At 48.3% G+C, this 27,422-nt stretch overlaps 2 protein-coding genes across 13 annotated transcripts in view; one reads left to right on the plus strand and one right to left on the minus strand.

The window, feature by feature from the left end:
- The window catches only part of DAB2IP (DAB2 interacting protein), a 154,874-nt gene extending 143,530 nt beyond the window's left edge, over positions 1–11,344 (plus strand). For 9 of the 10 annotated variants that reach the window (XM_058037905.1, XM_058037903.1, XM_058037906.1 and 6 more), the window contains 4 exons: positions 770–922; positions 3,795–3,997; positions 4,577–4,664; positions 6,046–11,344. In XM_058037905.1, the coding sequence (XP_057893888.1) occupies positions 770–922; positions 3,795–3,997; positions 4,577–4,664; positions 6,046–6,213 (612 nt within the window). In that variant the 3' untranslated portion in view covers positions 6,214–11,344. The remainder of the gene's footprint in view (positions 1–769; positions 923–3,794; positions 3,998–4,576; positions 4,665–6,045) is intronic. The other variant, XM_058037909.1, reaches the window with a different exon arrangement.
- A 7,329-nt stretch (positions 11,345–18,673) lies between these two features.
- Positions 18,674–27,422, minus strand: part of TTLL11 (tubulin tyrosine ligase like 11) — a 31,735-nt gene continuing 22,986 nt past the window's right edge. For 2 of the 3 annotated variants that reach the window (XM_058038044.1, XM_058038045.1), the window contains exons 7-9: positions 23,546–23,773; positions 21,466–21,581; positions 18,674–19,583 (exon numbers count right to left, since the gene is read on the minus strand). In XM_058038044.1, coding sequence (XP_057894027.1) covers positions 19,282–19,583; positions 21,466–21,581; positions 23,546–23,773 — 646 coding nt within the window. In that variant the 3' untranslated portion in view covers positions 18,674–19,281. The remainder of the gene's footprint in view (positions 19,584–21,465; positions 21,582–23,545; positions 23,774–27,422) is intronic. The other variant, XM_058038043.1, reaches the window with a different exon arrangement.

A 27,422-nucleotide genomic window follows, 5' to 3' on the forward strand; every position in this document is an offset into this window, starting at 1 on the left:
CAGTGACTGGGTTTCTAGATCCAGAGGCTGGAATGAAGGAGAAAGTTTCTGACATTTCTGATTTGTTAACTTGAATTCTCAAGTCATTAACTTGAATGACCAAGGCATGCAGATCCCATGTGTTCATCACACTGTTTACTGCAGCTTATAACAAGGCAAGATGGAAGGGAAATAGCTGAAGAGTGACTTTCTTGTGTTGTGGTTGGAAAATATTTGGGCAGTGGCACTGGCAGTCCCTGCCCAGGCCAGGACTGAAAGCAGCAGACGTGGCTGTAGCTCACTGACCATGGAACATCACTAGTAAGTGATACTGAGCATTCAGACCTCTTCAGCATCCTCAGTGCAGCCTCAGCTGAAAATAAACTTTTCTTCTCAAAGAAGGTACCTGTACAGTCATAAAGGAGAGTTTCAGATCTTGTTTTATGGAATCCATGGAAGCAAAGATGGCTCATAACAAGATGAAGACTTGAGAGAACTTTGCTCATGGAGTGAAAAAACCACATCCAGCCACTCTGCTCACCTGCAGGATCTGCTCAGACACCGGGGCCATGACTTGGAGCAGGTTCCACTGCTTGACCCAAAATAATGTCCAACTGCAGAACAGGAGTTGTTCCTGTTCCAGCTCCAGCTGCTCTGGTAGCTCAGCCCGTTGCTGTCTGAGCAGCGTGGGAGAGGGTCTGCTTGGAAGGAAACTCTCTCTCTCCAGCTTCATGACCATTTGTGTTACAGGTTTTTCTTTTGTCATGGTTGTATCATTGTTTCATTGTAGGCCCCTTCTCCTGTGAACCCCAATGCCCTGGACCGCACTGCTGCTTGGCTTTTGAATATGAACATGCAGTTTTTAGAAGATGAAAGCATTGACCCAGATTCCAAGCACAGGGATAAGCTCAGGAATAAGGACGAGCTCAGCCAAGCAGAAAAGGTAAAACCTGATTGGATTGAAACAAGTTTCTGAATAGAGAGAGGATTTCCTTGAATGTTATCCCCTGAGCACCCTGGGGAGAAGGTGGGCTGTGTGCAGGTCCCTGTGCAGCAGAGGGGCCAGGTTGCTCCCTGTCCTACTCAGCCTCCCAGGGAACTTGTGGGGAACGTTTGGGAGGCTTTCACACCCTCAGTGACTGGAATCACCTTCTGATGAAAGCAAGTAAGAAACACAGGAGCCAGGAATCAAGTGTTGATGCTGCCCTGAAACAAATTCTGCAGCCAGCCAGTGCCTCTTACTCTCCCCATTCCAAGTCACCCAGCTGCTGGGAAGATTAAAAAAGGGATTTAGCACAGTTGTAACAGAGATGGAGTAAGGCACAGGCAGCCTCCTGCCTCACAACAGGGGCATGGAGCAGGAAGCAGCTTCCATGTCAGAAAGCTGTTCATAGACCTAAAATTAAGCCCAAATTTTGGTCTCAGAGACAGCTCTGGTGCCTGAGGTGACTTTGTGGCACTTCCACAAGGTTATGGCAGTGTCACACACATCAAAACATGGCCAGTCCAGGGGTCTGCCAGGAAGCCATGTGCAGAGTATTCAGTCTTGGCCCCTGGGCACACAGAGACTCTGTGCCTCTGAAGCAGAGGGGTGCTGCTCCCTTCCCCTCCTTCCTGGGCAAGTCTGGGGTAGGAGAAGCTGGGAAGAGACAAAGTAGGCCTGGCAAGGATGAAAAAGAGGGATAAAAATGAGGATCCAACAGACAGAATCTGGGAAAATCCCATCTTTTCTAATTGCTGCTTCTGCAAGGTTCTTTCTCAGCAGCCTGGCTCTGCCAGGATTGTGGCAGTTGAGCATCAAGAGCATTTGGGATGTTTCCTCAATGTGCTTCTTTTCTATCACACCAACACTGCAGACATCATTCCTCCCTCAGCCCCTGTTCTGTTTCCCAGCACAGACGTGTCTCTGGCTTTGTTCCAGTAGCCTTCCTGTGCTCATTCTGCTGTGCTGTGTCATTTGGGGGCTGTCACCTCTTAAACCCAAGGAAAATGCTGAGGGCAGGTGGTTTAGGAGCCAGGAGGTCCAAGGTAGCAGCTCCCAGCTGCCCCAGGAAGATCAGGGCAGTTTTGTGGGTTCAGCCCATCCTGACTGGCACAGTGGTGGGGTTACAAACTCTGATGGCACTGCAACATCCCCAGTGCCTGCCCCAAGCCCAGCAGGAGCCCCCCCAGGCTGTCTCATTGCCATGCAGCATCTCTCCTTACTCTGCTGTCCCATCAGTCACTGACATTCAAGATCACCATTAGCATAACCTCTCTCCCCATCACTGTAAGACCTGAATGGTAACTGAGAATGAGACAAGTGTTCTAGAGACAGGAGCGACTCCTTCGGGCTCTGAGGCCTCTCCTGCTCTCCTCTGAGCTCACTTACGCTGCTCCTATTTTAAGGCTAGGGTAGGTATTTAATCTTTCCTGTTCAAGCAACTCCCTGCTGTCTGACTTTAGTGCTACTGCGCAGCTTTGTTCCCTCATTGCTTCAGGTTCCATGTGCAAGCCCTGCCGTTGCTGTGCTGCAGTAAGAGCTTTGCTAAAGGAAAACCGCCTTGCTCCAGTACTTTTGCAGTTCAGGAAACCATCAGCTTCCTAAGTTTTCAATCCTCTGGAGCTGCAGTTGTTTTTGCAGTGCAGTGGTGCAAAAATATTTGCAGTTATTTTTGAGTGGGGTGCTGGTCAGTCCCCAGCAGCAGCCTGGCTGCCCTCCCCTCTCCCTAGGGCTGGTCTGGAGTCCCACAGTCCAGGAGGACTCTCAGAGCTGGGACATGACCCAGCCCGTCATTGCAGGGCCTACCCAGCTATGATGGCCAAAGGGGAAAGGCCAAGTCAAGACACAACAGAGTGCACTTCTCTCAGTTCATTAATTGTAGCTTTAACACCCTTCTGACTCACATTGAAGCCTTTTTCCTGTATCTGACTTTAAAAGCAACGTGCTACATTATCAGCTGCATGTTAATTATTCTAAAGTTATTGCAGTTGAGATGCTTTTTTAAAAGACTATGTCCAAATATAATTTTTTTAAATTAAAGCAGTTTTCTTGTGCACACACTCACTGGATTTTCCTTTAGCAAAGCAAGTTTACTGAATGCTGTGCTGCCGCAATAGCTGAACCCAGTTTTACCGAGTTCAAAAGCTCTTAATTTTTTAAATTGCTTTATGTAATTCTGCTGCTGATTTATAGCTTCACCCAAATGAACAGTACAACTGTGGGGTCTTGGCTTCATGCAGCAGCTCTTCTTGGACTGAACCCTGGTTTGATGTCTGAGTTAAATACTGGGCCCCAAAAGGGAGCAGTGCTCTGTGCCCTGCCCAGCCAGCACGGTGCCCTCGGCTCGATGAAGGCTGCAGAGACAGCAGTGTCCTGCATTTGTCCCTGCCCCTCGGGCCTGGCACCCAGCCTGCCCAAAGCCCCCCCGTTTATTGCTGCAGACTGAAGAGCTCCTGCGTGAACCCCAAACCCCGCGCTGCAGCCTCCCTGCCTGTGCGAGCCCCGCGCTGTCAGTGTGAGAAGCTGCCCGCCGCCTTTGCCAGGCCCGCTCTAACCTGCATTTCCCCTGTGAAATGCCAGACTCTGCTAACTGCCCGCTCTGTGCACCTGCCAGCGAGCTGCCCGCCCCGCGGACCCGGCATCGCCCCTGGCGCCGCGGACGAGACGGAAGAGGAGGTGTCGGCGAGCGGGGTGTCTGATACGGGTTTGCAGCTCTAGTCTGATACAAGGACAGGGGCTGAGCGGGCTTGGGGGAAAGCCTGGCCAGGGCAGACCCTACGAGGTAACGTGCCACGTGTGTTCTCTCCTCCTGTGTCTGTCCCTGCACGCTCAGTACCAGCAGGACCTGGTGGTGCTGCAGGACAAGCTCCGCATCTCCAACAAGAAGCTGGAGGAATATGAGACTCGCTTCAAATGCCAGGAGGAGACCACGCAGAAGCTGGTGCTGGAGTACCAGGCCAGGCTGGAGGAGAGCGAGGAGCGGCTCCGGAGGCAGCAGGAGGATAAGGAGATCCAGATGAAGGGCATCATCAGCAGGTACAGGGAGATGGCAGTGCTGGGATGGCAGTAAGGCAGGGCAGCCTGGCTGGCATTAGAGCTCACTCCTTCTCAGGAGAATCAGGATTCTTTGGAGGTGCAGGCAGGTTTCACATATGGGTTTTCCCCTCAGTGTTACCTGGGACAAGGAGAACCCTGATGTTTTCCTGATGCACAAAGGCAGAACTTCAGGAGGGGAGAGTTTGGAGGCTCTGGCAGGCTTGTTCTGTTCATATAGCTATGGCTCTCATCACCATCTCTTACCTGGAACTCTAAATCCCTTTCTCCCACCCAGTGGGAAGTGGTTTACACTGGTCCAGGGCTGTTTCAGTGCAGCAGGTTTCACCTTTACCTGAGCCAAGCCCACTTAGTCCTTTCAGTCAGCCTTCACCACTGGGTCAGCCTTTGCTGTGCTGTCACTTCAGCTTTGGGGCTCCCTGCTAGAAAAAGCTCCTGGGAAGAGTGAGAGCCAAGAAAAAAAGCTTGGTTTGTGGATAAGAGAAGGCAGAGTGTGAGTGTAATACCTGGGTTTAGCAGAGCCCAGCCAATGTAATTTTTCCTTGTGTGCTCGGCTCCCAGACTGATGTCAGTTGAGGAGGAGTTAAAGAAGGACCACGCTGAAATGCAGGCTGCTGTGGATTCCAAGCAGAAGATCATTGATGCACAGGTGAGTGCCCCATGCCAAAGGCTGCAGCAGGACACAGTGGCTGTCACAGCTGTGTGCAGCCTTGGAGCATGGCACAGAGGGCGTGGGGTGGCAGTCTGGGGAGGGATCATGCCCACAACTTAGTCAGTGAAAGGATCCCATCCCCTGGAGCATTGCTTGGTGCTTCATGTCCCAGTAATGCCTGGGTCATCAGAACCTGGACACAAGGAACACACAGCCTGCCCACAGCCAAGCCTTTGGATTGTGATTTGCAGGATTGGGAAGCTCAGGTACTGCAATCAGTAACAGTGGAAGAGGAGCATCACATGATGGATGCAAAACACTGTGCTTGGAAAAGAAAATATAAAAATACAGCCCATAATCTTTTAGGCTGTCTAGAGACCACCATGTCCTCACCAACCAGGCCTCCCTACAGCTTGTAGCTTAGAAGTGATAGTATATTCTGGCCTTACACTTAACAACCCTATTGATCACTACTTGGGACTAATTCACTGTAGAGCTAATTAAAAAGAAGACAGTAGTAATTTTGTAAAAAAAACCCCAGCTTTTCTGGGGAGGAATTTGTTCAAAGCTGCTAAATCATCCATCCTGTTCTGTTCCACACTCCAGAAGAGCCCAGCAGACCCTGGGTGTCCCTAAGGTGCCAGTGGTGGTACCTGCAGCCTCCTAGCAGCTCTGGGACCTCCTCCTGTCCCCTGCACCTCGTGGGGTACATGTGAGGTTCTGACCGTGCCCCTGCACGCTCTCTGCTCTTCTCTTTCGGTCACCTCAGGCTGTACATGTGTTGGACATGTTCATTGCTGGATTTTCAGAGTTACACACAAGCAACTGCTGTGTCCCTGAGCTGGTTCTGTTCTGCTCGTGGCAGTCATAGGATGACATTTGTTCAGTGTCACAAAGAACAGGAGTGGTGGAATCAGGCTGCAACATTGGAAGCTCTTGCTCCCATCCTTACAATGCTGTAATCAGTGAGAGCTGCCATCAAAGACAGCCTGGGAGGCTACAAGTCATTTAAACTATTAATTTATACTAATTAAATACTGACAGGAATACTATCTTGGGAGAGTTTGGGTTTAGAAATGGAATCCTACCATATTTTGTAACAGCTGAGTTAGAACAAACAGTACAGTGTATAACAGAATAATTAGAGCAACTGTCTTACCTCCATTTTCATCAAGATCCTGAAATAAATGTAGCTCACACTGCACAGGCAGGGGATATTTGTAGCCCTGCAGATTTCAAAAAGTGCTGTGTAGCACTTAAACCCCCCCTCTGCCCCCAGGAATGCCAGAGAGAAAGGTCCTGGTCCAAAAGGCCGACATCCCAGAGGGACAGGGCTCGTTCCTTTCCACTCACCGTGCCCTCTGCCGTTTGCTTGCAGGAGAAACGCATTGCTTCCCTGGATGCTGCCAACGCACGGCTAATGAGTGCCCTTACTCAGCTGAAAGAGAGGTACAGCATGCAGACACGTAATGGGATCTCCCCCACAAACCCAACTAAATTGCAGATTACAGAGAATGGAGAATTCAGAAACAGCAGTAATTGTTAACGCGCGGAGGGCGCTGCCGCAGGAGAGGCCTGGCCGGAGGGACCGTGCGCAGCAGGCGTGAGCCGCGGCTTCAGAGAACGGCTGCTCCCCGAGCACCAGCTCCTTACTGCGGACGGCGCCGACTGACCCTGCTGGGAGATGTCCTGCCAGCACTTTGAGGGACGGGAATGTCGAGTGTGAGATGAGTGGCATAAGGAAATAACATATATCTGAGAATCGCTGTCACTGGTGGATTTGAGTCAGTGTTTAATGTTCAAACAAAAGTAACCTTTTCCTTCTAAACTGCCCAAAGGATATGCCTCACCCCTCCCAGCAAGGAGTAACGTCCTTGTCATGCAGTAAGCGAAATAAAGGGAGCTGGGCAGAGCCTGCAGCAGGCAGGGGCCCAGTAGGTCCAGTTCAAGTGTGCTGCTGGATGTAGCGTCCGAGGGACGGCAGCAAGGCCTGGCCCACTCGTCCTGTGACTCCCCCGGAGCACAGCCCTCCCAAAGTGAACCCCAGCCGAGCCCAGCATCCTTCCTGGGGGCTCTTGTGAGGCCGCTGACTTTCACAGCACCCACAGGGCATTTATGCAGCTAATTAGTGTTTGATAACTCCGCCCATCCAGGGAGCACAGTGCAGATGGAAGGTCAGGGCGGTGTGGTGGCCAAAGGGGTGCTGTGTGGGGAGCCCCCGTGGCAGGGGGGCAGGACTGGTGCTGCTGGGGGTCCCTGGGCAGCCCAGGGGCACAGAGCAAGGCCAAGGATGTGGCACAGGAGTGGAGGGAGGAGCTGGCACCTGGTGAATGGCAACTCGATTCCTTTGGACAGCTTCTGCTCTCTCACAAATAAAGGGGAAGAGTTTTGTAAGCAATAGCCCCAGGCATTGTCCCACGCACACTTCCTGCCACAGAATAAAGTGAATGTTGCCTGAGTTTGGTCCCCGAGCTGTGATTGAGGGACAGGGGCTGGATTTGCTGGTGCCTGTTGTGGTAGAGGGGGAGAGAGGGGGCTACGTGGAGTGGCAGCTTCCTGCTTGATCAAGGGTTCATTGTGGGGATGGAATGCTCTGTGCTGAGAGTTTTACTATTTCTGGGGAGAAAAACAGACAAAGAAACAAGAAAAAGCCCTGAAGAACCATGAAGATCGGTAATTGTATTTCTTTTCTTTCACAGTATGCATTAGAAAAAAAAAGATCCCATTTTCTGGAATACTGTCCTCTTTAAATTGGGAATGAGCACTGCATGGAAATTAACCGGCTTGAAGAATGTAAAACATGGTCATAAGGGAGTAACCACCAAGAACAGCAGCCACCACCGAAAGGCCCCTTGTCAGGAGCACTGTGCAGGCATAAGCCAGGATTAGACTTTCCCAGCTTCGGCACAGACACGTTGAGCTCAGCTGGGGCGCCCCTTCAGGGGGGCTGTGCCGCTGACCTGCCGCCACGGTGTGCTCGTGGGTTTGTGCTTCTTGCAGTTAGCCCTTCACAAGTCCCACTCTCAGAGCAGGTCCCTCGTACCGAGAGCCACAGGTTTCTCTGAGACACGGACAGTGTACAGTGTACAGGACATCTGCCTATGCTCCCTCTAAAGGTTAACACACTGCTCAACGCCTGTCCTAGCTCCTCCTGCCATGTGTAAATGTACAGCCCAAGGGACTAGGACGTTCCCTGAGCTCTGCTCTGCTTAGGTACCGTCTCCAGCCTCACACTTCCCAGGCTGCCTGAGCAGGACACTGCCAGTAAGCTCTGCATTGCCGTGCTGCCCCGCAGCCGTAAGGCTCCTTAACAGCATTCTTCCTCATGCAATCGTTTGCAAAATTTAAGATGCTCTTTTTCCTACACGTTTTTCTGGTCCCTGGAAGCCCTGGGCAAGCCCAGGAGGAGCGAACGTGTTGCACTGAGGTCTCCACACCCCGCCAACACCTGCCGAGGGGTGCAGCACACAGCAGACCCCAAACGGAGCTCCTCAGAGCAATGTCATAACTCAGTACTTATGGCAAGTACAGTCACCTTTGAATTTTGGAGACTAGCACAGATGGCTTTGAAGAACCTCACAAATCTGGTTACAACTGGAGAAAGACCCAGACAGGTTAGGAATATACAGGGTACTGTGAACCGTTGGGTACGTAGATTTACACCTGCCACTGTCTCAGAGTCAAATACGTAAGAACCCTGCAAAAAAGACTATTTTAAATGCTTTTGCCCTAAGATGCCTGTTTAGAGCTGATTGTTTTGAATTCTAAGTATTTGTGTTGCGAGAGACTGGAGTTTTTCAAGACAGAAGTGACATAGAGGAATGGAAACGCTAACAGGGCATGGGGCGGACGCCCCACCAGCGACGTTTCCATTCATACATGGAAGTAATTTTGGGATGCAGTCAGTGCTCTCCGTAAGAGCTGGAAAAAGAAACACCCACAAGCCAATTGTTTAGTGCTGAAGCTAAGCACAGTACATCTTAATCTTCTCAACCACAAGCCAAGGCACTGCTCCCTCCCAGTTTGTGATCTGTCACAAACTCCTGGTTGCCCTCAAACTTGCAAATTACTGAACACATTGCTCTGCTGAAATAGCAGGAATGCTTAAATCCTTCCACAGCCAGTTATTAAAATCTTAAAAGTTCCAGTGCCAACATCTTCTGGAGTTGATGTTTAGTTTCCAGAGCCAGTACAAAAAGAAATTTAAATCAGGATGAAGTCTTGTTACAGTAGAGATTCTCCCCTGTTTTTCCCTATTTCCTTTTTCTGCAACTGTCAACAACTGGACCTAACCATGACTCTCCCCTAAAAAGGTCTGGGGGCAGGTGTTCAGGCCCAGGCTCAGTTCTGTCCTTCAGTTTGTGTTTCTGTTATTTATAAGCTGTACATTTCTCTCTGTGTGTGTGTGTGTGTGTGTGAGTGCAGGAGCCCGTGTGTTCCCTGCCATGGCCTTGGAGCTGGTACCTGGCATAGCAATACCTGGATCCCGAGAGGTGCTGCAGCACCAGAGCAAACCACACTGTCCCCAAGGTTTTGTGAGCGGCTCCATTTCCTTCCTGGTTCTTGCGCTTTCTACAGTGAGAGGCTGTTCTAGTGCAAACACGTCAAAGTGTAAACAAAGCAAAAACACTCCAATTTTTATCTTAATACAAGTCTTAATATTTTTTTGTAAATGTTCTCAGTGTTTACTGTACCGTATCTATCTCACTAACAGTTGTATATAATAACTTATTCCTGGTGCTGCTTATTCGGTCGGGATTTGGCTGTATCTCACTGCTGTGTTGGAGAGGTGGGCTCGTGCTGCCAAATCCTGATCCAGACGCATGTTCTGATTCCAGCCTCCTCCCTCGGGGATCTGAGGGAAGGGAGCAAAGCCATGGATCCAGATTTGTGGTGGGCCCACCTCAAAGATTCTGTTTTTAGAGTTTTGATTTGGGGTTTTGTTAAACTGTAGTGAACGCTCCTGAAAAAATGAGCGGGTTTGTGTGAAGGGGGATGAAGGAGACTGAGCGGTATCCCAAGGTCTCTGTGGACTGTAAGTATCATCATCTGGAACAGGGATTGTGGCTTCAGTGCCAAAAGATGGGAGGGACCCCAGTCCTTCCCCATGCCAACTCATAAAACTACAGTGTAGTCACCAGCCCCTTCTGCACCAGTTTAAGCAAATCCTGCCACCATCCAAAGAGTCTGGTGTCACTTTGCATTGTCATTTGAGTCTGGGTAGTTTTGTTTTCGCTTCTGCAGCTGTAAAGCACTGATTGCACTGTGAGAACACGTGGAACCCTCTGGTCTGGGAGCCAGTCCCAGAGGTTGCTGCAAGGTTGCAGGACACATGTTCTGCTACTATGAATACTCCTAAAGGGCAGAGGGACTTGCTGGACCTTAATGAGGTGTCACAGGCTCTCCTAGGAGAGCAATCAGCAAGGAATCAATCATTCCCAAAGTTTAAATAGCTCATAAGCTTTTTCCTGTTCCTAATGTCCACACCCAGAGGTAACAGAAAATGTGCTGAGGTCTGTTCTGTGATGGACAAGGAGAGGATTTCCAGTCACAGATGGCAGATGCATTGGTGTGTTCAGCCAGGACAGCCACAGGCTGTGGCCCAGGGGTCTGATCTGAAAGGGGCTCATTTACCCAGCACTCCCAGGGCAGGGGGAGCAGCCCTGGGCTGAGGCCTTTCTGGCAGCAGCCTGTGACCAGTGGGTCCAGTAGCTCCCTCCCAGTCCCTGCCCTGTCCCCCACACAGCTCTGCCTGGACAGTACAAAACAAAGTCCAAAGGGAACACATTCTGTGGCACTGTTCCTAGGTGGACACTCCGTCATTCCCTCCTGCAGTGACTGCTGGGGTCACTTCCTCCCAAAGGTTTGTGTTCAAAGCAGTCCAGGCTGGCCAGGACTGGGAGCTGGTGTGGGGCAGAGCCATGGCCTCAGGGCCACCAGGAGCTCCCTTCAGTGGCCACAGGAAGGGACAGTCCCTGCCATCCCAGCCTGTCCCTGAGCCTCAGGGCTGTTTCAGAGGAGACTGCTCAGCCAGAAGGCTCAGACAGTGGCACCTGCCCTGCTCTGACCCCACACAGACAAACTGCTGCCTTCTCCTTCTGCCTTTTCCTTCTCCCTTGGGGAAAATCACCCATGGGGGAGTGGGAGGACAAGAGCAGCATGAAAACATGCAGCTCATGGGCTGTCCAAACCAAATCCAATCCTGAGGGCGTTGCACAACATGCAGAAACAACCATGCTTCTGAAAAGGGTGTCACATTCAAGCATTGACTTTCACAGATCACCTGAGCTGTGACATTGCTGTAAATGCTATGTGGCTCTGCATCAGCTTCCAGTACCCCAGAGTGCAGCCTCCATGTTCACATATTCCTTTATCATACATCACTGTGTCTTAAGATATACCTCTCTCTGTATATCTGCTTAGGCTGATACTTGTTCCTGATAAGCAGTTGCTATGTTTTATATCCTCTTATAAAGAAAAACAAATCTTTTTTTGTAAGTATGTTTAAAAAACAAAAATGCAAAGTGGAAGTGTTTGCTGAATCTCCTTCAGCTCCTTTTAAACTATGTAATAATGTACAGAGAAAGTTGTTGGTGTTCAAAGAAATGATGTGGCTGTGCAATTTATGTACATTTGCAATTAGAAATATTAAAGATTTATTTAGATATTTTACATAAGTGCTCCAGCACGTCTACTCAGTCATTTCCAGCTTTTAGAGCATCCTGGCACATGCCACATGCACACACAAACCTGTCTTATCTGCCTCCCCAAAGAGATCACTGAAATTTGCTCCCAGTAGAATTTTAGCCCTGACTCCACCACTTTCCCCTCACTTGCTTGGGGGTGTGACAGCCAGGCCTGCTCCTGTCCCCCACCAGTCCTTACAAACCACCCTTCTGCCTCCAGGAAAAGAAAACTTGGAGGAAAGTCATTAAAACCCTGGGCAGCATCAGCACCTCTGCCTCATTAACATAATCATAATTAGCTCCTCCGGGAGAGGTGGAAGTCAGGCTGGCTGCATGGAAATGAGTGGGGATGTGGAGAGCACCTATGGCTGTTCCTGTGCTCACAGGGCTGGAGCCGGGCTGGGCACTGGGCTCCTCCTGTTCCTGTCAGGAACCGGCCCCTGCCCAGGGAGGGAAGCCAAAACCCACCCAGGCCAAAATCCTCTCTCAGGGCTCTGCCATGCCCCTCAACACTGTTGCTTTTGAAGGCTGAGAGAAAGAAAAATGCAGCCCTGGAAACACACAGAACCTCCGAGGACGCTGCAAGGAGGGATTAGTCAAAACCACCTTGACTTGAATAAAACCTCCTTAGCGGCTGTTGGGCTTCATTAGAGCAGAGCTGAATTCTCAGCCAAAAGCACCCAGAACGTCTCTGTGCCCCTGACAGCTCTCAGCATCTGCGGCTCCGCAGCCCGGCTGCAGCCGCTCCCCTGGGCCCCGGCAGACGGGCAGGGCTGGCAGAGTGAGACTGGAACTGCAGATCAGCAGCCAGAGCGGCCACGGGAACACGGGGCTGGGAGGCTGCGGAGGGCAGATGTGTTTGCTTGAGGTTTTTAATCTGGAGGGTCATTGTAGCGCAAGACTCATCAGCAGTAATAATGTTCCAGTAATTGCACCCTTAAAGTACAGGGTTTGTTCTGAGTTCAGTGAGAGTCACCAGCCCATGAGCTGCTCCTGGTGCCGGGCAGCCCCTCCAGAACAGCCCAGGCAGTACCCCAGGCAAGACTGAGGTGCTCCCACTCCATTGTCCCAGCTAAGCCCTGCAGCAACTGGCAGCAGGGAGATGTCAGAACTGGGCATCTTCAAAACACAGGAATCCTGCCCACCACAACTGAGAACAGTGACAGCCAAAACAGTGGCCACTGACAGCTGAGGAAGGGCCAGCATTAAGCCAATACTTGCCAAGCTGGGGCTGCAAGAGCACAGAAGAGCCTGTTTGCTTTGTCAGTGGGAGGAAGGCAGGGAGGTGCAGAGATGAGGCTCATACCTAGTGAGGGAAGGACAGGGACAGCTTGTGTTGGATCCTCCAGTAACAGTCTCTGCTCTGCTCCTGACACGCATCTTTCCCTCACAGCTTCCCAAGCCCTTCACAAGCAGTCAGCTCCCACTCCACTGCAGTGGGTGAACGTCAGCATCCTTATTTTCACAACAGGGACGTGCAGTAGGAGCACAACTTTCCCAAGGCCTCCCAAAAGCTACAAAAGTCAAACAGCTGATTTTCCTTCCGCCCCCACCACCTTCTGCGTGCAGCCATCCCACACACAGCAGCCCAGGCTCCTGAGCAAACATCCTCTGGAGAAGTAATTCAAAGCCAGGCAGTAAACAAACCTCCAAAGCCCTGGCCCCAGAGACGCGAGCGCAGCCGCTCCCTGCCGGAGAGTCAATAACGACAGGAGAGCAGAAAGGAAGGAGCTGGAAGAACAAGAGTCATTAGTGGAAACTTGTTGTTTGTGCTAATTAGATCATTATCTGGAAACTGCTATTGATGTTGCTATTTTAGCTCCTGCTGCTGTTCACAACTTTATTTTATCCATGTCTATTGACTGCCCACGCTCATCCACATCCTGCAGAAAGGGCCGGCAGTGCCGCCCACAGCCAGCCAGGATGGAGATGGTTTGTGTCCCGTGCCAGGCAGCACCTCCTTCCTCACCCTCACCGCAGCACCTGCAGGGTCCTGAGACACTCAGGAAAAATGTTTCCCAGCTTGTCACATTGTGCCCTGTGCTATTATTGATCTTAGTCAGACAGTGGATCATGTTACCTGGTTATTAAGTGAGAGGAAGAGAGAGGAGGACTTGCACACCTGTAGGATTTCTGCCATTTCCAACCTGACAGCCAGCACAGCCCCTCAGCACATAAATGATTTTGATGCAGGCCCCGTACATGATCAGCTTTCCCCATTGGTGGCATGAGCCATAATTGAATAACCTCAACCATTTGATTTTTGTGCTACATCATCAATGAGTGAAGCCTGAATAACAGAGCTCCCAAGTTGACTGACTTTGATTTATTACAGTCACTAACTGTTCTTCCTCCTGAAAGCCACAGCCCATCCTCACCCCCTGAGTGTGAGAAGAGCTATGTGCTGGGGGACTTGGGCTGATGGGAGGACAAACATGAGGCTCAGCAAACCACACATCAGGGAGCTGGTTTGCCCCCAAAACTCTCAATCTCCCTTTCTCCTCCTTGTTCACCAATGGATCTGAACCTGACCTGCAGAAGGGCTTTGGTATTTCCACTGATGAGGCAAAGGAAGAGGGAAAATTGCATCACATCACCACAACAGGCTTTCAATTTTGTCTTTTACTGCAATTTCATACGACTTTCACACTACACCTGCAGTAAACTCAGCAATGACAAAAGTGAACTTAATTCTGCCATCAGAGCTCCAAAAAAACATTTGTCTCCCACAGAGGCAGTTGAGGCAGAGGGCAGGGGACATGGTGTGGGGACACTGCCCCATTCCCGGGCCGTTCCTGAGCACACGGATGTGCCACATGCCCCCTGGCACTCAGGCTGGTGACAACAGGCAGGCAGAGCACCATGCCCTCCCGCATCCCTTGCTGCCGGGAGCACTCACTCCCGCTCCCTGACGCTGGCTGCGTCTGGGGCAGGCTGAGGAACGGGAGTACCGGGAGGCGTCAGCAGCTGGCGGAGGTGTGAGGCCAGGCTGCCCCCAGCCACGCCGCGGAGCCACCGGCGCTCCTCGCTGAGCTCTGCTTAACACACTGCCACACCCCCCCGCCGCACCGCGAATGGAAACGCGCTCCGATAAATCACCTCTAAGTTAAAAGCAGCCATTAGCTATTAGCAAACACCGCAGGCCTGTGGGCCAGGGTAATTCAATGTGATATGCTTGGGCATGCAAGGTAATAGGTTCCAGCTGAATACCATGTGATACAATCTCTTCAATGGGAGGTTAAATGAGGCTGAGACAGAGACCAGATGGATTTATCTGGGTAGCGCTGATGATTTTTTTGTGTGTGTGCTTAAGGTGAAGTGAAGGTAAGTAAGGCAGAAATAATCAGAGAGAAAAGCACGAGCTGGGCTGCGTGCGGTTGGGAAGGGATAGCGGGAGCTCGGGACCTCACTCATCCTGCTGGAACAAACCAAGCGAGCCGGAGGATGCTCTCCAGGCAGTACAGATGGAAACAGCCAGAGAGAAATAAATACTTTATCAATTTCCCCTTATGGAGGAACAACCAGAGGGCAAAACGAGACAAGTGGAGCGTAGCTGGGCAGATGTAGACACCTCACTGCTATTTCAGCAGGAATTTGGAGCCCAAACACCATCTCTCATCCACCCAGGACATCTGCAGTGCGCAAAGGGACAGAGCCAGCGTGCTCTCTCAGGCTGAGGGGTGGCTGCAGTGCCCATCAGTGTGGCCAAAGGAGGGGCAGCTCCATGAGCAGAGTCAATACCTAAGAAAATTAAGTGCTCAGCTTTTGCTTGTAGCAGGTTGTTCTTGCTCAGGTGGCCACAAGGAGCTGTGGGACCCCTGCAAGGCACAGCCAGGTGTCTGCAGAGGCAGCAGGACCTCTGAGACAGCAGAGGAAATCCCTCCCTGTGAGGGCAGGCAGGCCCTGGCACTAGTGCCCAGAGCAGCTGGGGCTGCCCCTGGATCCCTGGCAGTGCCCAAGGCCAGGCTGGACAGGGCTTGGAGAAACCTGGGGTAGGGGAAAGTGTCCTTGCCCATGGCACAGAGTGTGATGAGATTCCCCCACACCGAGCTATGCCATGTAGTGATCCCTGTTCCAGAAGGTTCCAATCAACCTCAGCAACGACAGAGCTGGGAAGAGGAACAAAGCACAAAGCAAAGCACGTACACCGGCCACTGATAGGCCTCAGTCCAGCACAATGAGGGGAAACCCTGGACATTGCTACGGAAATGCCCCCCCTTCACCCCGGGTGTGCACCGACAACCGCCAGGGCTCCGCGCCCCGGCCGCCCCTTCCCTCACGGCCCCGCCGCCAGGAAGGTTCTGGAAGCGCCGGGCTGTGCCTGCGCCCGGGATCCTCCCGGGACATTTTCCTGCCCAGGGCTCTCCCGGAAGCCCATGGGGCTCCATCGGGAGGATCTGACGGAGAAATCACTCCACGGTTCTGCTCCGTGAAACCGAAGGGCATCCCAGGCACCGGACCCCATCCCGTCCCTGCAGAAGGGCCGAGCAGAGCGGGCCTGGCCGGCCTTCAATTTCCGACAACCCCAGCACAGCCTTCGGGAATTCCCACACAAAAGTAGCGCAGGAGCCACGCCCCGGTCACCCCAAAATCCCCGCCTGATCGAGCACCCAGCCCAAGGAAGAGTGCACCTACCCCGCCAGGCTCGGGCCGGAGTGGGACGAGATCCTCTCCTCATCGCCGGGGTTCCGAACGCCGTCACCGTCCCGAGGCGGCGGCCGTGCCCTCCTGAGGGCCCTGAGGGCACAGCCCGTACCCGCAGACCCTGCTCGCGCTGAGGGCACCCGCCGGGTACAGCTGCGCTGGGCTCTCCCAGCTGGTCATTAACTCTGGGGTCTCCCAGCTGCTCATTAACTCTGTAATTAGCGAGCACCTGCCCCGCCCTTCCTTGTAAGGAAGCGGCCACAGGTGCTCGGCAGGCGGCGGGGTCGGTGTGGGTCTGTGCCCAGCTCCAGAACGCTCGGCAGGGACGGGGTGCGGGACAGGGAACAAGGAGTGCCCAGAGCAGATTGTAGGTGCCTTACCTGCAGCAGCCCGATGCAGAGAAAAAACAAATGCAACAAGGAATCACTGAGCGGGTCTGGGCACATTCAGGCTGCACAAAAGCCTGCAGGGAAGAGGGTTGAAATTCTGGACTCGCCTCAAATTTTTGTTAGATGTTGTTTTATTCTGATTTCTACTCAAGGATATCAGACCCAGTGTGTCTGATAACAAGAAAGATTTCACTGGTATATAATATTCATATCATATATGTCATAAATAGAATCATGAGTGCAGTGCTGTGGTATTCTCTGAAGAGAATATATACAAAAGTGCTGTTAAAAATCCAATGCCTTTCCTGTATTGTTTCTGTAGCTAGAGAGGTACCTCAGGATTAACAGATTATCAGTGCATTAGCATTCATATCCTGGATAAAGTGTCTCTGGTCATTTGCATGGGCACACACTGGTAACTTAAAGGCTCTATGCAATTGGATGCTAAATAATATTCAGAGGAAATTGAATTAGACAAGAGGGAAGAGAAATGTGACTGCCATTAAATCTCTAAAGTACATTCCTGGTTTATTCCCTCCCCCTCCGAGAATAATATAGCATTCAATTTTCCAATTATATAAATACATGAACAGTGGATTACTAGAGGCAGATAATTGAATATTTTGACTATTCTACAAGGGACCTTTCATATTTGAAGTGGGAGATGAATAGAGCATGCAGCATCAGCCTGTGGATGCACGAGCTATAAAAACCTCTATTAGATCCAGAGAGTATAAAGGTCTCCCATAGAGAGAGAGATCTTATCAGTGTTCAATATACAATAGTTAATTTATTCCACTGATATCAGGGTGAGCTCTACAATTGCAAAACTGGGATATTTCAGGCCACACATCGTAGTACTTCAAAGGTGCAGGGAAAGGCATTCACAGTCATAGCATTTCAAATCCGACTCCTCTGTAACTCTGTCTTTACAGGACATCAATCATGAGATGAGAGGAACTGTAAGCTATTTTCCAGTAACACACTGCCAATCGCAAGACAAATGTCAGATGTCACAAAAGGAGAAGTAACCATTTTTCAACCTGTGAATGTCTTCAAATATATTACAATGAAAGTGTGAAAAAAATGACCCTTTCAGCTTCATTTGTTCTGACAGGTGCCAGACTTTGGAGTTCTGCATTTTATCTTCATACTGCAATAATCTTTATGACATTTGAACAAGGCTGAGGGCAGTGGCATTATTAGTCTACAATTGTCCTCTTATGTACAATACATAAAATTTCAAAGTCTGGCTGTTGAACTAAAAAAGATCATCAACTACTATTTTATTTGTGTTACAGAAAAAGGTAAGGAGAAGGGATGCCCACATCTAAGATTAACACATGCTGGGGACTAGTTTTGTGTGGGCTCAGCCTGACTCCTGCATTGCATTGCCATGCTGCTACTGCCAGTTGGGAAAAACACATGCTGCTTAAATCTGAAATCAGGAAAAAGCTCTACAAACATTCCCTGAAGTGAAAACTCACTTGATGCACCATGTGTGCCTTTAGTCCCTGACTTGAAGCAGGTAGACTCCCCCTCAGTGACATATTTTGGGGGCACCAGCCACTGGAACATTTTGACATGGAGCTCAGGGAATGTTCTCCAACCCAAAGCTCAGTGCCCATCTTACAGCTTTGCCATTTCTGACAACATGGAGGACACTAAAACATAAGCCAAGTCATTAACATTAAAAGAGCAGAACAAAGGAGGAAAATCAAGCTCAGATGTAGCCATTCATTATTGCAATAAATGGGAGACCCCAAAGAATTTCACTCAACACCCCTGAAGTTCCAAGTTATTCCTGTCCTTCCAGCCAGTCTCAGGTTCTGCTTAGCCCCCACAAGAAGTGTGAGATCATGGAAGTCATGGTTCATTTCCTGGATAATCAAACCCCTCTGTCCAATTCCAGCAGTACAGCCCAGCAGTTCTGACACAACATCCTTAGATCTAATTCGTACAGAGCCACGTGGTTATTTAAGGAAAAAATTAAGAATATGAGCAAAGACACAAAGAAGATCTGCTCTAGATGTTACTGCAGGTCTCAAGAGGGTAACAAGCATGCAAAAGACAAAAAATGAGCAAACCTAGAATACAGTTAGTTTAGGCTAAAGTCAGTGACAGGGTTGGTTCCACTGGAATTTAGCTGACCTCTTATGCCTTTACACTGTACAGCTTTCTGCAGAAGCAGTGCTGAATCCCTGAAGACAAAACCACCACTTGATTCACTAAATTTGACTTAAGAAAGTAAATCTCTTTCTGTGAATAAGTGTGAGCTTATTGGTTCTGTGGAAGCAAAAGGATAAACAGTTTTAGTTCTTTAAAAAACTAACAGTACTTGTCATGGCAAAGACATGTACAAAGAAGTATAACCCAAAATATTATTTCAGTGCTTTAAGACTGACTTTAAAAAATAAGTACATAGATATTGACCAAATCTGTATTTATTCCAACACCTACAGTCCAAGCCATGGAAAGAAGAGAGTCAAGGCCTGAAGTCTGACCACAAGTGCAGTTTCAGATTTCAGTTCTCCAGTCTGGTATTTGTGACTGCAGTTCCTTCCTTGGTTGCTGTGACATGTCCTGTGCACACAAAGCAATGTAATTCCTCAGTCAGTGCAGGCAATCCCATGATGCTGGTTATCATCCCGTGTGGGTTGGTCCTTTTCCACACACAGGATGAATGCAGTTTGTCACGGGATGTGCACAGTGAATCCCACAGAGAGGTGAAGAAATAGTCATTGCCAGAGTCATTATTTGAAAACGGGAGGTTGCAGTAGACTTTTTGGAAAAGCATAAATAAAAAATACAGCTGAAAATAAATAATTGTCACTCTGAAATGGAGGGATTCCATCGCCAGTCTCTCCTCCAGCAGGACCCGTGCCTGGCCGGGGATTAACTGCCGGTCCTGTCCCGGCACATGAGCGCCCGTAGCTGGTGCGATGATTTCTGCAGCCGCAGCACCGGGGGGCCGTGGGGCCGGGCGGCGCCGGGGCCCGGCGCGGTGCCCGCTGCCCGCAGCGCCCCGCGGGGCTGGGCCAGCCCGCAGCCCCACACCAGGCGCTTCCCGTGCAGCGCGGCCAGGCGGCACTCGCACAGCTCCAGCAGCGACAGCACCTGCTTGTGCAGCGGCAGCGCCTTGTACTTCTTCTGGGCCAGGCAAAAGAAAGCTTCCACAAAGGCTTGCAGACACATTCCTGCAAGGAAAAGGTGCTCACAGGAGGCTGGAGTGCGGCATTTCTAGCAGCCTGCATTCCTCAGGGATAATACTATCTCTTGTTTGTTGTGGCAGCAGGGCCAAATGAGTGTGCGATGGGTGTGAACGCAAACAATCCTGCTCGTTCACATCTTTTCTTTTAAATGGCAGCAATCTGGAATGCTCAGAAAGCAAAGAAATTGTCCTTCAAAGACCAAAAGCCAAGGTTTTATTTGTGTCACACTCATTGGGTGTTTCAGGGCAGGCTAAGCCCCAGGCTGGGTTACAGATGGGTGACATTCCCTATCGCTGAGGCAGATTCTGGCTTTGCAGACCTCAGCCTGCAATCCAGAGGCAAAGTGGTACAGCAAGAACCATTTTAGGATATCACACCATTAAACTGATGTAGTATTAGCCTTGATTTCTGCTGCCAAAATTATTAAGTTGAAACCAAATGAGACACACAGTAACATACTGAGCATCAAGGAAAACAATCCAGCTGGAGAGAAAAACAAGTTTTTGTCGGCAACTGAATGGAGTCTTTTAGAGACAGATCTGACCCAAAAGGTCACACCAGGGTGTTATTTCAGTCTGTAGCACTAGGAAGGCAACCCCATTACCAAGTATCACCTTAGCAAGATATGAGTTTGTTTGAAGCACTACTTCCCTCCTACACAGCCTGTACCAGGTACAAACCCTTTTGAAGGTGAAGAGGCCATTTTTTCACTCATACCCAGCAACTCCACAATAGTTGTTTCAGCTGAATGAAAAACAAACAGCTGAAGAGCGCAGTGCCAAAAAATGTCTCTGCTATAATAGAACTGCTCTACCCCTTCCCACACAAAAGTCTCCTGCAGAAGCCCTGTGCTGCAGGGGAGACTCTTCAGCTGCTGTTCGATCACATCTCACTAATAGCACATTACCAGAGCCAAGGGGAAGAGGAGCTGAGTATTAACACTAATTATTGTATTTAAAACCTTGATGTAATACCTACTCAAACTCTTAATTAAGAAGCCAGACCCCAATTGGTTGTGCAGAATGCCACAAGCTCTCCCAGTTTGAACATACACTTAAGAAGATGATTTTAGGACGAGATATTGAAAGGTTTGGGGTTTTAACTGTGTTGGCTTATTGATGCTGTAGGAAAGGCACCTTTTCAAAATATGACAATTACATTCTGATGTATAATTTCTCTCAACCAAGGCTGCAGCTGGGGTCGTTTACGATCTTGGCTGTAGAACAGCTTGCAAAGGAATTGTTGAGTTATCTGAAAGCAGCAGCTGCCAGCTCAGTAAATTATTTTATCAGTCACGGTGAGCTGCAGGCAGGGAAAGCACCTCTGGTAACACACACACTTTTTCCCCAGAAGTGACACTCATGTGAAGCATATTATGGAAAAAGTTAGAAGTTGTTCTAGAACAACAGAATCATGCTTGTCTTGGTTACAGCTAGGAGTGGGCTGAACATGAAGCCAACAGAAACAGGTGGACAGTTTGAACACCTAAAAAGCATCTGGTTCATTGACACCATACACAAATCTCTTCGTTTTTGAAAGCCTGAAAATTCAGTTGCAAATCTGTTATTTTTCCTGGTGAAATTCTACCAGCTAACCACGTAAGTAATTTATATCCACCCTGAAATGCTCAATGCAAATGCTCAGATTTTATATAGCTGTGAAATTGAGGTGACCCTCACGTTCCTAAAGTAATACTGCCCTGAAGGGTAACTACCACAGCACTAACCAGGAGAATTGGTTGTATATGTGCATGCCTCAGGTGTACATGGCTTCTTCCCATTTCTATCAATGTTTGAGGTGTACCTGAGCAACTAAAATTGAAAAAAATAACCCCACAAGTCAGATTTCATAGTTTTTGAATACAAACCTGGGCTACCTGATTCCTTGTGGTCAATGCCCATGCTGTTCCACCTCCTTGTGATATCAATATACAGGATATCTACAGCTGCCATTGAAAAATTGCTGTTACTCAGTTTGCAGTTTCTGTTAAAAAGAAACAAAATAAAGATGAGATTTTCATTACATCCAAACTCCCAAGTTAGGAGAAATTCTGCAAGGGCAACTTGTAGGAGGAAAGTTTACCCATGTCATGTGTACAGAGCCACTGTAACGTGCTCAGTCTAATAAAACACACACAGCAGAGAGCAAACAAACCAGCATTCATTAAATGCTCCTATCTGAATGGAACAGGCCCAAACCCAGAATATTTCAATTAAAAATATGACCTGACTGTTACACAGAGCTTTCTCCCAGGGTATTGCCAGTACTCAGAGGCTGTAAGAGATGGAATTAATTGGTACCACAAATCTGCACAGACTATCTGCACGAGGCAGGGTTTGCACAGAGAAATACCCTTTTATTTGTTTGCCTGATCCTGTTTGGAAAGGGCTGGAGGAAGCTTTCAGGCACAGCCTTGCTCCACCATGCCTGAACACCGACAGGATTTTCCCTTCATGGAGTGGAACCTGTGTGGAGAGCAGCCCTGGGTGCAGCCCTGGGTGCAGAGCTGGCACTTTGTGTGTCCAAGTGTGCAGTGTGGTGTTGATCAGCCCTGGAACAGCCCCATTTCCAGCATTTCCAGATGTCTGGCAGCCTGGTTGCCACCACTGCCTGTGCCAAAGAGCTGGCCAAAATTTCTTGCCAGAAAAGAAACAAAATAAAAATTTTAAAAACCCCAAACTCGGCCAATTGAAGCAAATCTCACTCTTTAGTAACCTCAACAGAGCTCCCTTAAAATAGAGTAAGGCCTTCCTAGATAGCCCAAAACCTCTCAGGCAGCATCCAAGCAAGGACTAGAAACAGCCAGCATTTCCCTTTTAGCTACTTTTACAGAATGAATAAAACATAAAAGGAAAACAGATTTTGATGAGCCAGAATTTGGGTGGACAGTCTTTGCAAGCACCTGCCCACACATGAAATCCCACTCCTGTACCATTTTTTTCTTGAAAAGTGATACAACACACAGAAACCTGACCTCCCTTCTGAAATGAACAGCAATGACAGCTCTTCAAAAAAGGGCCTTATAGCTGGCATAGATGCTCTGGGAGAAAATAAACAAAAATATCTGCCAGTATTAAAAAGTTTAATTTAACATGCATTAAGAAACTGAAAATGCTGTTTCATTGAGCTATGGCAATTTATCTGAATATTCTTGAAAGAAAATGTTGGCATTTATTCTGTGTTCCTCTGACAAGTGCCAAAATAAGGCTGGATAAAACTACAAAAAATACAGAACTGGATGCAATCCTGTGCTGGTCTGTGGATAGAGCAGATGCCTTCAGACATTTTCTATATATCATCATTTGTATAAACCAAGTTGTTTTATATTCATTCCTGAATGCTAAATGCATCTGCATAGAAACAGGATCTGTGCTTTAAGAGTACATCTGCTGCTGCTGCTCATTTCTTTTGTCATAGTCAATGAAAGACAGAAAATGAGGTATTTGTACCATGACTAGAACAGATATAGCCATAAAAAACAATGAAAAAACCCTCCTAAATAAAAAGTATGTGAAAAAATAAATTGAGTTCCTTGACATTGCAAGGTGCAATTTCCCAATGCAAATCCTCCCTGCACGGTGCATCAGGAACTGGCATTTGGGAACCCTTCCCGCAGCCTGGGGCGGCCAGCAGTGCCCCCACAGCCGACAGAATCACATCAAGTGACCCAATTTCAGTTGTCACTTCCTCACAATGATATTTCCACCATTTACTGGGAACGTGACACGCTGATGAAGATGGCAAATTGTATCTGCCAAAGTATCACTGATCTGCTGTCAAATAAAGACCCAACTTCCTCCCAGACACACACTCATAGGTCAGCTATTCCAGGAGCTCGGATTGATGAAATGTATTTGAGAACAGAGCAGGCACTGGCTCCACGTTGGAAGGCATCACAAAACGTGCAAGCTGAGGGTGCCACCGCCAGGGCCACCCTCCCCACTGACCTTATGAAGGTGCGGAACCCCGTTGGGCCCAGCTTGGTGGTCCCTTTGACGCCGAGGAAGCGGATGAAGAGCGCGGCCACCCTGTCCACGAGGCGCAGGTAGCTGAAGTGCCTGGCGTACTTGGGGAACACCTGCTTGAGGCACAGCGAGGGCAGCGCGGCCTCGGGGCTGGGGGCGGCGTCCGGCGGCTCCTCGCTGCCTCCCGGGGCCTGCTCCGGGCTCTGGCACCTGCAGCAGAGAACACACAGGGGTCAGCTGGGAGGGAGCTCAGAGCCCATCCTGCCTCTGCCATGGGGACACCTCAGCCTGGGAGGGAGCTCAGAGCCCATCCTGCTACAGGGACACCTCAGAGCTCAGCGCATCCTGCTACAGGGACACCTCAGCCTGGGAGGGAGCTCAGAGTTCATCCCACCCTGCCATGGGGACACCTCAGAGCTCAGCCCACCCAGTCCCTGCCATGGGGCACCTCAACCCTGGAGGGACCTCAGAGCTCAGCCCATCTTGCCACGGGGACAGCCTGTGCCAGGGCTGGGCATGCCAGCCTCAAGGACTCACTGAGGGCTGCACTGGGGCTCTGGGGAAGGGACCAGGGATTCCCCATCTCCACAGAACCCTGCCCAGCTTCCCTCCATTTGCTCCTCTGCCGTGGGATTTCCAACAGGCCAGGGGAGGAGAACAGAGCTGAGCCCCACTCTCTAAAGCTGCTCGTTAGAATTAATTGTTTTGACTGACACAGCTGAGTCAGGCAAATGAATGAAAGGTCAAATATAAGGTAATGCTTCTGTTGCCACACAGAAAAAAGCAAAGCTTCATTTACATACTAATGTCTGACCTCAATACATTCGTTTCTCTAATTCTGCAGCTTATGAAAGATCACTCTTTAGAAAAGATCAACTGTAGTGCAGCTTTAAAAAAATTTAAATTTTAATAAAGCTTATGGAAATATATCTAAGACTACTTATCTTTTATACATGATTACTAATTTATTAATGTTTCCTCCATCTATGTTTTATTCCTTTCTTTCTGACCAGCCTTAATCTTTATGCAAATACAAGTTGCTAAGGGATAAACAAATTTGCAACTACTAATTAAAGGCTTCAAAATTTGCAGCATTTTATACACTTGTATATAAAATTTAGCTGTCAAAATTCAGAGTAAAATGAGGTAAGAATGACAATATTAATATTTCTAAGAATGCTTACTTGATGTATTTTACATTTAGGGCATTGCTAGAAGTATAAATTAAGCAATTTCAGTATCAGCTTACAACTGCTTACCTAATAAAAGAAAATACTATGTTCTGGATTCTGAAGCTATAATTATTCCCTCAGCTGAGCCTCTATTCTCCAAGCAAGGACTATGTTAACATAGTTAAAAGCAGAGGATATTTTGCATGACAAATGTATCTATCCACCCATTTATCACCACAGAATATGGACCTCCCAAAGAACAGGTAAGTGTTTGTACCTGGAGCGTGTAGGAAGGAAATCTATTTGTGTGCTCATTCACAGAAATAAATCATTTAGGAAACTAAGGCCAAGCCAGAGCACTGTCTGTGCATTATCAACCATTCATGAATTTGCTTTTATGAACTAATCCCATTCTTTTATTAACAGAGACTTCCAGCACTCCCAAGATGTCATAGCAAGCAGTTTCATGGTTTGCCTGCATGTTGTGTGAGTAATCAGCTTTTGTTTTGTTCTGGCCACTCTGAGTGCCATTTGTAGAAAATGAATATTCATCCCCTCTTCACCCTCTGGCAAAGTGAAAAAACATCTATAGCACAAGAATTTTCACCTTTCAAAATAATAATAATATAGTTGCACAAAGATAGAAGTATTAAAAGAATGTTAAACCCACAGAGTAAGAGATTTTTGACATTATGGTGAAATAATTATGGCTCTTACATAGAGTTTATTCAACACTTTGGAGAATGCTTTGAGGCAGGCAGAGCAGCCCCAGTAAAGAGTCCATATTTCAAAGAGCAGAATCAATCAAACATGAGGACTGATAATCACCACAGTGTTGGCAGACAACGAACTTCTGATCACACCAAATACATTTTGAAAACACAGCAGCTGTCCTGTCTCTGGGAAGCAGAAAATGCTGAAAGCAGAATTTCCATCTCTCTCTGAGAGAAAAAAAAAACAACAGTTTCTCATTTACAGAAATAAATTGGGTAAATCACCTCAGTTAGATTTTGAAGCTCACCTGCAGCTCCCAGGCCTGACAGAGGTGTCCCTGCAGAAGGGTGAAGGGCACAGAGCACACTGCTGGTTTTGGAGAGCTGGCAAACACATTTTAGGTGAATCCACGGGTAAAATGTACTGCACAGCTTTTCCATTGGAGTAAGGAACCCAAAATGATGGATGGGACTGTTGGAAAAGAGAAGGCCAAGCCCCTGCAGCCTGCCAGCAGCCATCCCAGCAGCGCTGAGCTCTCTGCTCTGTCCCTCGAGTGCTGTTTGTCTGCCACAGCCATCAGCCCCCTTTCTGAGAAGGATGGTTCACTGCCTCTTCAGACTGATGGATTTATTATAAAAATAAACACTTCTCATTAAAGATTAAATAGCTTTTGGCAGAAAACAGAAGACTGGAAAGTTTGCTGCCTTCACACAGTGTTAATGAGTGTTTCCAAGATGTAGAAACTTGGCAGGGATCCTGCTCTGCTCCACACCAGGGACACAAAGCCAGGGATGAGAACATTACTGACATTTCCATTTCATATGCAGAGAAGTCTAGAGATGTGGTTTGATCTCTATAGCCCTCCCTAATTCATAGTTTAAATAATTAAAGGAGAAATGCATCTGAGGAGTCTCAGGTGCTGAAAAAACCCAGCTATTTCCTAATTATTAATTGAGATTCTTTACTTCCAACTTTCTCCTCTTAAGAATAATGGTGGTATCATTCTGTATTCACTACAGATTTATTATTCTTAATGTAACACAAGCAGTGAATGCTTATGTTATTACCTGTCAGCTATGAGTGCAGCAGAAAATATAGCATTACTGTAATGAAATAATGGATAAGCAATGCAAATCCTGCACCCAAAGACTTTGTTCCACTGCAGCAAAAATTATTACAGAACAAAGATCATTAAATATAGTCCCCAATACTTTATTTTCTGTGGAGGTAGCTGTTATTATTCCTAGTAGATTTATTTGTGTTCACTATTTGCTTTCAAGGTACTTATGTGCCTCATTATTTCTCCAGAGTTTCTTTTGTTTCTTTAGAAAAGTGTGCCTGAGAAATAATAATGCAGGATAGAGCAAAGACAAAGCAGCTGTAAAGCCTGGGAGTACACTGAAATTAGACCACCAAGTGTCTTACATTAGAACAGAAAAAAAAAAAAATAAAACCCCAGGATATTTCTTCCCATGTGGAAATTATTCTTAGAAAGCAGTTGTGCTTATGCTGGGACAGAAAAGGAGCTTTACCCTGCCAGCCAAGGGAGCAGAAAGCAGCACTGCAATTGCATTTTATCAGCCTTAATCCTCCCATTAAAGCAGGTGAATTCTCATACACAAAATAACACTCCTGATGATTACACTGCTATTAAGCCATGTGACTTCATGCTTTCATTTTGTGGCCACTGGGTGCTAGGCAGTTTTATTGCTTTCTCAGTGTTTCAGAGACTAGAGACCAATTATTACTTAAAAATAAGCCAATCATCTCTCTTGCTGAAAGATGACTTGCAGCAGAAGCTAAATTATAGAGAACATCACTGCCCCCAATACATTAATTTCTGTCACTCTGTCACTGTAAAATTTACAGCAGATATAATCTCTTTGAAGGGGGATCAAGTCATAGAAACTACAAGCCTAGTTTTAAATAGAATTTTAATTTTAATGAAAGCTTCAGGGAATGATGTTTATGCT

This window comes from Melospiza georgiana, chromosome 20 (genome assembly GCF_028018845.1).
Source record: "Melospiza georgiana isolate bMelGeo1 chromosome 20, bMelGeo1.pri, whole genome shotgun sequence".
Taxonomy (NCBI): domain Eukaryota; kingdom Metazoa; phylum Chordata; class Aves; order Passeriformes; family Passerellidae; genus Melospiza; species Melospiza georgiana.